This window comes from Rutilus rutilus (assembly GCF_951802725.1).
Source record: "Rutilus rutilus genome assembly, chromosome: 19".
In the NCBI taxonomy this organism is placed as follows: domain Eukaryota; kingdom Metazoa; phylum Chordata; class Actinopteri; order Cypriniformes; family Leuciscidae; genus Rutilus; species Rutilus rutilus.
In genome coordinates this window covers 28,076,115-28,087,974 of record NC_140232.1, presented here as the reverse complement: position 1 = coordinate 28,087,974, position 11,860 = coordinate 28,076,115, and the positions used below count along the sequence as shown (strand labels likewise).

The following is an 11,860-nucleotide window of genomic DNA, read 5'->3' as shown; positions in this document are numbered from 1 at the left end:
CTACATTCGCCATGTTGTCATTATCATGTGACCTACCAGTGTTAGTTGTGTTGCTTCACTGCCATTCATAAATCCTCTCCCATGGCCTCATGGGATAGTAAAGTGTCCATTATATGCACAGTTCAGAATTTATGAGTACTGTGAAATTGAACATACTTCTTTTGTCACATATTGTTTTTCGCTCTACTATATGCGATTTCGGATGCAGCCTTTCTGAACATCATGGTGAGTGAATAATGTCAGAATATAAAATGTTTGTTTTTAGGTTAACTATTCCTTTAAGGTAATATGGCTATACAGAAAGTCACTTCAAAAAATATTCACTTGAGTAGAATTCCGTGACAACTAGCCCCGGCGTTCTGTAACTTCTCTGCAGTTCTTTCTCGATCTTATCTTTTTACAAACTCACTATGCCTTTTTTCTTTCACATACATCCTCCGTTTCTCTCTATCTCTCTCTCGCTCATCTCAGAGCACTCTCTCATTGTTAAATCTCAGCAGTACTGTGAGAGTGGCAGATCAGTGAACACGGTGCGCAGAGAATTTATAGAAAACGTCACAACCGAGGCACGAGAGAGAGAGAGTAGTGAGAGGGGAGGGAGAGTGTGAGAGGAGGACAGAGAACGAGGGAGGGTATATTGATACAAAACGACGGTGGTTTCTCTTCAGTGTGTGTGAGAGAGACCATGAGTGGAGACAAGATGGAGTGCTGGAACAGATGAAGACTGTCATTGGGTGAGTGTGTATGTGTGAATATGTGTCTGAATGCCTTTGTTTTTGTCCACTTGATAATGCAGGTTTGTGTATCAGCTTGACCACCTGTTAGTGTGTGTGTGTCTGTGTCCACATGCACATGCACACATCTGCGTGTCTGCTAGTGATTGTATGTTTCCTGCAGGTGTATTTTTATATGAGTGTTCATTGGAACACATTTCTGTGTGTATGTGTGTGTTTATAAGTCACTGTGCACTAGTAGCTGTGTTTATCTGCACTTCTGCTTAACTCTGCGTATGATGTGTGTCTGTTTGTTCTCGCCAACATGTGTATGTTAATGCAGCCTGACAGCCTCTGTGTGCACGTGACAGTGTTTTTTGTATCTTACTAGCCTCATGTGTTGAAATAACTATAGACATCTGTATGTGCAAAGCACAAATATTATTGTTGATGTTTTTTGTGCAACACTTCAATTTTAGTCAAATAATTGAAGAGGCGAAGTAAAACTGTGTAGTACATTGTGTGTTTGATATTTTAGACTTACAATAACATTCATTAGTGTGGCATTTCCAACTATCACAAAGGGGGAAAAAAAACTTTGTTTTGCCTCAAAACAGTGCCATTTTATCTCGCTTATTCTATTTTTGGCTTGTTAGACGGTCTAGTTCATGAGACAAGAATTTTACGAACTACAGGGAAAGATGTGAAAAACAGAGATTGAAAGGGAATGTGTGAGACAGAGATAGATCGCACAGAAGAGGATTCGTATGAAACAGACTCTATATCTCTGTCCTTAGGGAAGTAGTGTAATCAAAACAGCCGCATTACTGGTAATGAAAGATATTATCAGCACAAAGTCTGTCACACGTCTTTATCTGTCTGGATCAGGGGCTGTGGGGCATTCTTCTGTTTCACTTGTGTCACACCAAATATTTCATTTCAGTTTTGCTTAGGACAAAAATTGGCACCACAAAATTGGTTGGAATTGTGTTAGATGATAAAACATATTTTGAATTAAAGACATACTTCACCCAAAAAATTATTTACTCATCCTCATGTGTTTCCAAACCTGTACTTTTTTTTTTTTTTTTTTTTTAGAACATAAAAACAGTATTTAGCAGACTGTCCAAGCTGCTTTTTTCCCCACAATGAAATTCTAGGGAAATTACCAAATTTTTTTTATTTCTTTTTTTTTTTTTTTTTTTTTTTTAATGGAATTTAATAGGGTAATTTACTATTTTTGGCAATTAACTAAGGGTAAATAACTATTTTGCTTTATTTTATTTTTAAAAGTTTAATTTTACATTTATTTTAAAGGAAGAGGGAAATTACCATTAAAATTTTTTTTAAGTTCATTTATTTATTTATTTATTTATTTATTATTCTTTTTAGGTTTAAATTTTTAACCCATTATTCCTTATGCTTTAAGCATAAAGCTCACTCTCTCACAATCTCCACAGTTCTTTCCAGTGGTCCCGATGAGCGTCTCCAAACCACCTCCGCCCCAATCCCATTTCCCCCCCAGCAACCCTTCCTCCCATCTCTCCCTGCCTCCATCCTCCTCTTCCTCCCTCTCTCCCTCCTCCCCTCCTTCCGCTGCGGGTCCCCCCAGCCCCGCTGTGCCTCCCCCTCCCTCCCCGGTAAAGATCTCCATGCAGGAGCACTTTGCCATCAATGTGTGCCCCGGCCCCATCCTCCCCATCCCACAGATCTCAGACTTCTTCCCTCGTTTCCACGACTTCCCCATCACCCCCCTTCCTCCCCGGGAGAAGCAGATTTTAAAGGACAAAGACAAGGACGGAGACGGGGAAGGAGAGAAAGACCACAAGAGGGAGAGAGAGAAAGAGAAAGAGGAGAATGGAGAGTTCGTCGACTCGGATGACGATGACAGTGAGTTTGCCTCGTGGCTAGTGACTGTTTCACGTTTGTATCCCTTTGCACGTGTATTTTACGCTCCGCTCTTCTTCTAAGTAATCATTTTGCAGATGCATTTTTCACAAAGCTACTGACATCCCTCTGGAACGACCTGAGGGTTAAGTGCTTCTCTCAAGGACACAATGGTAATAATACCTGGAGGAGTCCTTGTTGGCTTCGAACCTACAACCTGTGTCATTACTAGCCCAAATCTTTAACCACTAGACCACATCAGCCCAATCATTTTCTTTCACTGCATGCTTCTCTATTACATAACTCCCCACATAGATAAATCCATTGACATTTCTTGTTCTGGATTCCCTTTGTTTGACTGACTGATTTTATTCACCAGTAAGCAGCCAATGAGGCATGTGCTCTTCCCATCTGCCTGGACCTGCATCTCACACTGTTCAGTATTGATTGCTTTGTGTGGTGTTGGCCGGATTGGTGTGAGTGTATGAGATAACTGAGGTACGCGATCGGAGTGTTAAATACTTCATTAGTCTCTGTAATGGTGCATAAACATTACAAGCCCTCTGTATGTGCACAGCCCTGATTAGGTCGTTACAGGCAAGACTGGTTCCCTGCTTAGTCGTTTGGGTTGTTATAGACCTCTATTTTTGCTAATGTGCGTGCAAGATATTAAGTTATTCTTTTTTTTTTTTCTTCTTTTTTTTTTCAGCCTACCTGGGAACTCTGGAGTTCAACCTGCTATTTGACCAAGACAATAACTGCTTGCACTGCACCATCCACAAGGCCAAGGTAGGTTTACACACACACACAAACACTACTGGGTGTTTGTTCAACTATAGGCATTGTTGGGCTTGTGCACTTTTAAAAATAAACTCTCTTAAAGCACATCCAGTTTACTTTTTTGTTCTATTCTTCCGAATCTAATGAATTTTTTCACCAAATCTCCAATGATGTATTGTGTTATATTTGATGGTGGAAATTACATTTGAAACATAAAAAAAAAAGACAGACTCCTGTCTTGCTATGGCAAATTTTGTAGTCAGCAAGCATTATACAGTATGTTTTTGTACGCTTTGCACCATATGGCAAATTTAATAGCTTGTTTGGAAATTACACACAATAAAAAGATTCTGATTACAAATTATATTTTCATATTTCAACTTAATTTTTCCTCACAACGCAAGTGCTTTTGAAAAACCTCAAGTGAAATAAGCCGAAAAGTGTTTGCTGTGGTTAAAATGAATTGGAAACTGAGGGGCAGTCATAATTTAGTTTCACAGATTAGTTTCACATTTTTTAGATTATAATGCAGTAGTTGTAGAATGTAATAATGTATATTTTAGTCTTGGTCTGGTAAAAGAGTAGAAAGAAGAAAAAAAAGAGTAGAATAATAAATAATAAAACAAAAAGAAAAAAGTGTAAATCAAAAACTGGAACATAAAATTGCCTTTAGATGAAGAAACCCTTTTGCACAATTGACATTTTGTGGCATTTAGTCTTTGCTAGGGTACTTCTTACAATTGTAATTATATATATATATATATATATATATATATATATATATATATATATATATATATATATATATATATATATATATATATATATTACTCATTATGCAACCATTTGCAAAATACTGTCCAATAAAATGCTGTCTTTAATGAGTATGTTCATACCATTACTATTAAACAGTGAATTTACTAAACACAAAATTTACTTGCATATAATGTGCCAAATGAAAATAAAATATTTTATTTCATGGTTTATCTTCAGTAAGCAAAAAAACAAAAAAATAAACAAAAAAACTTAAGTTAAACAGTCTTGACTCTTATGTCACACGCATCAGTGCGTTCGAGGATTCCCCTCTGGTCCAGGCAGAGACAAAAGTGTGCATATTACTGGAAGGATATGATCTATTAACCTCTTACCCCATCAGGACATGTGTGCACATCTTATGTGACATGAAGTCTATGTGCTTTTTTGTGTTTGTTTGTGCCCACAGGGACTGAAGGCCATGGACTCCAATGGACTGGCTGATCCATATGTGAAACTCCACCTCCTGCCTGGAGCAAGCAAGGTCACTGCAACCTTCTCACATGCACACAGCATGGTTAAACTCTCGCAGCACCATCAGCACGAGTTGTGATTCTCTGACACTCGCATACACACAGTTCAACACTTTTATTGCACAAAACACACAGGCGTTATGTGCGCATGCATCGCCGGCAGGCGCGGCTGTGAGCACTGAAGCTGTTCATTTGAAGAACGTGTGGTGGAAACTGGTGGATTCAGTATGTGCTTCAGCACTGAATTATTCTCGCTTTCATTTCCTCTGCATGTATCAAAGGCATGGCACTCTAATCTGTTCAAAGGAGGACAGGCTGAGACAAGAGCAGCCAGAAGCGTCCTGTCTTCTCTCCAGCGGTTTTTACTCTTCTCCATCCTCCCGCGCTCTCGTCCAAATCTCTGCCACTATCTCTTTGTCTATCGCCACATGACCCACTTTGACCTTGGAATACCAACACAGTGTTGAGTGCAGGATGGGAGGGAGGGATGGAAAAGAGAGAGAGACAGATGAGGGGGGACAGCAGCAGGTGGTTGTCATGGAAACAGCACAGATTGTTACACGACTCACGTCAACAGAAAAGCGTATATATACAAGAGGGAAAGAGAAAGCGAGAAGCGTCACGTCTTGCGTATGCTTCCATGCGCCAGTCTGGTAAATATCGACCGCGAGGATTATACAGACACCTCTGGGCTTTTAAAAGGTGTGCGAGCCGGAGGTGATGGACGTGTATGCGTACGTCCACCCCTCAGACGTACAGACACGCATGCAAGTACGTGGGTGTGCAGGCATTTAAAGAGCTCTCCTTTTGCCCTTTTACACGCTTCATGGTTTCATTTGCATCCACATGTGATCTAATAAAGGAATAGTTCCTGAACAATTTGTCCTTTACTCATCCTATGTCTTTGCTGTATGACTTTCCTTCTTCTTTGGAAGATGAAAAGATCTGTTTTGTCCATGCAATGAAAGTGAATGGTGACCATGACTGCTTAGCACGATTTTCAGTAGTCACGTCTTAAATTTCAATCTGTTCCTCACATCAAGCGTTGTATGGCTTCAGAAGACTTGGAATATAGTGCAAAAGTACACTGCCCGTCCAAAAAAAGTCGCAAATGCTTAAGAGTCTAGAATTTGGATCATTATTGCTGTGATTATTATGTTTCTAGCATGTTATATGTTTGGCAACAGTTATTCTAACCCTAATTGATGGAGTGTGTAGCTTTTCATTTCTTAAACAACCATGTAGGAAGACAAATCATGGCCATATTCTAGGATGACAAGGATGTCAAGATGCATCAGCTCAAATTGTGGAAGAATGGCTGGGAGGGGGCAAGAAGAATCATTTTCACACATGAATTGGCCAGACCTTAAATTCATTGAAAGTCTTTGGGATGTGGTGGAGGAGACTTTACAGAGTGCTGGACTCTTGCATTGTCAATACAAGATCTTGACCAAAAATGTCTGCACCTGGTGATGGAAATGAATGTTGTGATGTTATTTCCATTCTTTCACACTTTGAGCCTGATTAATCTTGACATTGTAGGACATCGTGCTATTAGGATGTGACGAGACTTTAAACCAGCATAAAAAAAATTTTTTAAAAGCCTTTATTGTTTAACGTTCTACTAGTTGTCAAGATAAATTAATTGCAACAGTTCTATCATAAAGAAATTGAACACAGTACGAAGGAAAGAAAAATGTTCTCTTTTGAAACCACATGTCCAAGAATGTGAATGAAAAGAGCACATAAATACCATAATGTAAATTTTTTAATTTTATGCACATTTAAATGTGATCCATTTCCATTTACTTTTACAAAATTGGCACACATTTTTGAGTACAAATGCACAGTGTTTGCATTTATTTGTGCATTAAATTACATATAAATTTTTGTCTTATATTGTGATCTCGCTTTACAATATATTTTTGTCCATACATTTTGGAGACATGTTCTTAAATATGACGCATATATAAAAAACACATGCAAAGTCTTTAATCATCTCCTTATTTAATCATGTTGTATTAACCCTGCTGTTGCACTATCTACTGAAGGTTCCCTCGGCACTCGTGCCTTTTCCGTGCTCCTCTGACTTATACCAGGTACTAAAGCGAATTTGATGTGTGCGCCTGAAAAGGAAAGACATGGTTCTACGTCTAAATAAACTCAATTCTTGTTCAGAAAAAGGAGACTGAAACATCAATTGTGAATGTGGAGGCCAAGCTTAGGTCAGTCCACCCCTGGCCACCCCCTAGCTCCGCCCCTGGTATGAAACCAGACCTGTCTTTCGGGGGGTGCTGGGAACAGTTGCGCTCAGACTTGGACCGCAAAAGTTTTAAGTAATTATAAAATGTATTAATAAATTAAATATAAATATTAGTTTAAACCTGTTTTAATTAAAATACTGAAACTAAACCTGAAATAAAATTAAAGCTATTTATATCTATAAATCTAAATGAACAAAACAAAATTACTAAAACAAACTAAAATGAAAACTGAAAATATAATCTAAATCAATATATTAAAAAAATACTACAATAGCTAGTCTCCATCCACTTTCATTGTATGGAAAACAGCATCCTGAACATTCATCAAAACGTCTCCTTTTTTGTTTAACAGAAGAAAGTCTCACAGCTATAAGACGACATGGTGATGTGTCAGTTTTGCATGAACTATCCCTTTAACCAACTTCCTCTCATGCTGGCACTCCATCAGCATCCCATAAAAAGTGCAGGAAGCAGAAGGAAAAAAAAAGCGAGAGGGAGAGATTGTGGGGCTGGTGAGTGGCCCCTTCTTAGCCGAGTGTATGTATGTGTGTGTCATCACACAGCATGGAGAATGAGATATCTGAGTCACACACTCTCTCCCAAGCTGCTGCTCTGGGAATCTCACTGCTCTGGGCCAGATGGAGGGAGGAAAGAGAGAGGGAGAGAGAGAAAAGGGGGATGAGAGAAGTGGAAGATGAGGATGAAATATTTAGAATAAAATGCGATAGCACCGATTTGGCTGGAGCAGAGAGAGACTGGTGAAACCATATGCTTTTGCAAAGATGAGATGTGAGTGAGGATGTTGGAGAGAAAATAGATGGAAAACTAGCACGGATATTTAGCCATTTTTTGTCGATTGGATAAATGCTTTTAGGGCAAAACCGGATCATGAGTGATCAACCAATAATTCGTTTTCTATGGCTAACACAGTATTTACTGTTTAAAGGACCATGTTTTTAGTCCAATTAACATCAATGAAGCTTACAGTCAACATGAAAATAAAGTTGACCCTTTTTACTTTCTTAATGCACATTTCTAGTCTTATTTTGAATAATTCATCAATACACATTATTCCAAGGTAGAAATAAAGCTGTGAAATATGGGGTCAGTGAAACGGCTTCTCAAACAAGAAAAAATGTTAGGTAGACAGTTCGTCCCGCCCTCACTCCAGTAAACACGTCATCAGAGAAGAGATGTCACTTCAAGAGGGAGGGGAAGATTTTTTGATTAAAGATTACAAGGGCCCATCAATTCAAAAATAAATAAATAATGATGTGCACAGATAAATCATTTATAATAAATACTACAATATTCCATAGAAAATAAGAATGGTCAATTTTGATTTCATGGTGACTTTAAATTGATCTTTCTAATCATAAAGAAACCTGGAAAAAAAAAGAAGTATCACAGTCTTCACAAAAAATATTAAGCAGTTTTTCAACATGTTTAAATTAATAAATGATATATATATATATATATATATATATTAGGGCTGTCAAAAGATTAATCGCGATTAATCGCATCCAAAATAAAAGTTTGTGTTTACATAATATATGTGTGTGTACTGTGTATAATTATTTTGTATATATCAATACACACACGTGTGTATCAATACACACACATGCTTGTATATATTTAAGAAATATTTGCATACATATACTGTATATATTTATATATAATTTATATTATATATAAATATAATTTTTTTATATATAAATTACACATTTTTCTTAAATATATACAAGCATGTGTGTGTATTGATATATACAAAATAATTATACACAGTACACACACATATATTATGTAAACACAGACTTTTATTTTGGATGCGATTAATCGCGATTAATCTTTTGACAGCCCTAATATATATACATTGGGTGTACATGAATGATGACAGAATTTTTTGACTTGATTGAACTGCCAACATTTAGACAAAACACCTTTTTTTACTTAAAATAACCTTAAAGGGACATTGTGTAGGAATTTCTCCCATCTAGTGGTGAAATTGTATTTTGCATTCAAACAAATAGTGCTCTCCAGCGCCTCGCTTTTTCAAATGCATGTTGCATCTACGGTAGCCGTTATGTACCAAAAAGCTATGACAGGATGTCTTATAATAACACTTCGAGTTTTCCTTCGGGTGAACTGGTTTGTTATTTCAAACAAACTGCAACTTGACACAACGAACAAACGAATGTTACAGTTTTGAACAAACAAAACTTACAACCTTGTTTTTAGGGCCTTCTCTACTTTACTCAATAGCTGCTATTCATCAAAGAGCCTGTTTAACTTTTAACTATAAATGTTCTACTGTCTATATAATAAAGTACACAACCAAGCAATGGAAAAAAAAGCTTGTAATTAAGACCGTAACATTGCCTTACCTGTCGAGAAGAAAGCAGGCAACTTCAGCGTCCCTTTTGAAAGCTTTCTCCTGCATTAGCTATCCCGACATTAACCCTTGTTTTTTGTAATCTCTGGTCACGTTTCCTTTTACGGTATATTTTGGACTTTTTCTACGACGAGGACTCCTTATCCTGTGACTCAGCATATGTATGGACTCCTCCATTATAAATAACCGTGCAGTGCAGCCTTTTAAACTTGCCGGGGCAGTGACAAGCGCCTCTCACTGCTCTGCTCCTCCGCTTCTGCTGGCTTCAGTCACGTGACGCTGGCTCTGAATGAAAACGCGTTGTGGAAACACGTTGGCCTAGTGCTTTTTGTCCCTCTCTGCTATTATAGTTTTTCAAGATGGCGGAACTACATGGAAGCCTCCGTGGACCTACCCGTCCCATGTATATAAAGATAATAAATTCTTCGTTTATGAGGATAAGTCTGATCATTGGCATAGGTATTTGTACACCATTGAGGACATATTTATGAATAAAAATATTGATTTTAGATAGTAAAATACCTAAAAACCTACACATTGTCCCTTTAATATGCTTAATTTTAAAATAAATTTTTTGGGGGGAATTTGCATTTAAAATTGGTCTGATGCTTCTGCCCACAAGGATAGTAAAACATGAAATCATCTGGTTTGTGGTACTTATTATTATTTATGATTTATATTTATTTATCTATCATTCTATTGTCTTCCATTCTATCTATCGATCGTTCTGTCTGTCCATCCATTCAATCTTCATTTACAGACCCCAAACTTTTGAACAATAGTTGTTATGTATAGGCCTATATGATATTATTTTACCGAGCCCAACACCATGTTTTGTACTGTTTGGTACTTTTTTATTGATTTGAATGGCAAATTGATATATTAAATGCTCAGTACCATAGTCTTAACATCTGACGCCATCACTGTACCACGGTACTGCCAGAGTATCCGTTTCAATTTAATCAATTTTGAATGATGCATCTCTTCCTCATTCAAGTCCCAGTAGCTGTTTGCTCAGCTAGTGCTTTTTTAATGAATTGTTACATGTATTTTTTGCTGATGTCTGTTGGAATTAAAGTGTGTTTATTCATTTGCCGAGCATCCTCAGGGGGCGAGAGAGAGGATAGCCAAGCTTGGCTGGTTCCAGCGTTGAATGCAGCAGTGCAGAGAGTAGAGCAGAGAGAGAGAGAGAAATGAAATATGCAGAGAAGCAACATGTTCTTCAGGCAATGAATGACGTGGACTCGCTCTGACGTGGACGCGAGAGAGTCTGCGGTTTGGGAGACTGTGTTTGTGTCTTCACAGCCAGAACGTTTCTTTGATTTAACACTAATTTAACTAGTGTTTAACTAAACGAGCTTTTGGAGGGCAATTGCTCAGCTTGGGGAGTTTAGTATGCATGTCAGGGTATTTTGAAGCTGATTTTTAGGGATGAACTGGAGGGAGTGATGAACTGTGTGTGTGTATGTGGGGGTGGGTCAGATTTGGCCTACATTGTGGAGCAAACGTCCCCACAAGCAGTGGCATCGTTTTTGAGGGTGCACTGGCTCACTCTGTACTCTAGGCTGGATATGACATGACTAAAGGGGGAAAAACACTTTTTAACTTGCTTTGTAGTGCTTTGTGTAAGAGTGGTACAGTTTTTGTGTCGTGTGAAAGGGGACTAGGGTACAAAACTTGACCTAATATGTAGTTGTAGTTGTTGTCGTTGTGTTTTTTTTTAATATACTATGCACAATTTCAACTGACCTTGGCAGCCAGTGATCATCATGCATTTTCGTTGGAAGGAAAAGAGCAGTTTTGACATTTTATTTTACAGGAAAAAAAAGTCATGCATGTTAGGAGCAACATTGGGTGTATATGAATGATGACAGAATTTTTTACTTGATTGAACTGCCAACATTTAGACTAAACACCTTTTTTTAACTTAAAATAACCTTAATTTTTTTTGGGAATTTGCATTTAAAATTGGCCTGATGCTTCTGCCCACAAGGATAGTAAAACATGAAATCATCTGGTTTGTGGTAGTTATTATTATTTATTATTTATATTTTTTTATCTATCATTCTATTGTTCTATCTTTCATTCTATCTTCCGTTTTTTCTATCGATCGTTCTGTCTGTCCATCCATTCAATCTTCATTTACATTTATTAATTTATCGTACATATTTTTTATCTAAAGCAACTTACAAATGAGGAATACAACCAGCGATTAATCTTTGAGGCAATAAATATGTGAAGTGCTAATTATACAGTTTCAGATATCTATCTATCTGTCTGTCTGTCGTTCTTTCATTCTATCGTTTGATTTTCTGTCTAGCATTCTGTCTGTCTATCTATCTGTCTGTCTGTTGTTCTTTCATTCTATAATTTGATGGTTCTGTCTAGCACACTGTCTTTCTATCAATCTGTCTGTCTGTCTCTCTGTTCCTTCATTCTATCATTTGATGGTTCTGTCTAGCGTTCTGTCTATCTATCTATCTATCTATCTATCTATCTATCTCTCTGTTCCTTCATTCTATCATTTGATGGTTCTGT

General features: G+C 37.5%; 1 protein-coding gene across 4 annotated transcripts in view; it reads left to right on the top strand.

Moving 5' to 3' along the window:
* Positions 1–496: 496 nt before the first annotated feature.
* Positions 497–11,860, top strand: part of doc2g (double C2-like domains, gamma) — a 39,692-nt gene continuing 28,328 nt past the window's right edge. Inside the window, exons 1-4 of one of the 4 annotated variants that reach the window (XM_084388508.1) lie at positions 497–734; positions 2,174–2,603; positions 3,310–3,389; positions 4,603–4,677. In XM_084388508.1, the coding sequence (XP_084244634.1) occupies positions 2,192–2,603; positions 3,310–3,389; positions 4,603–4,677 (567 nt within the window). In that variant the 5' untranslated portion in view covers positions 497–734; positions 2,174–2,191. The remainder of the gene's footprint in view (positions 735–2,173; positions 2,604–3,309; positions 3,390–4,602; positions 4,678–11,860) is intronic. The other 3 variants (XM_084388510.1, XM_084388509.1, XR_014625365.1) reach the window with 3 other exon arrangements.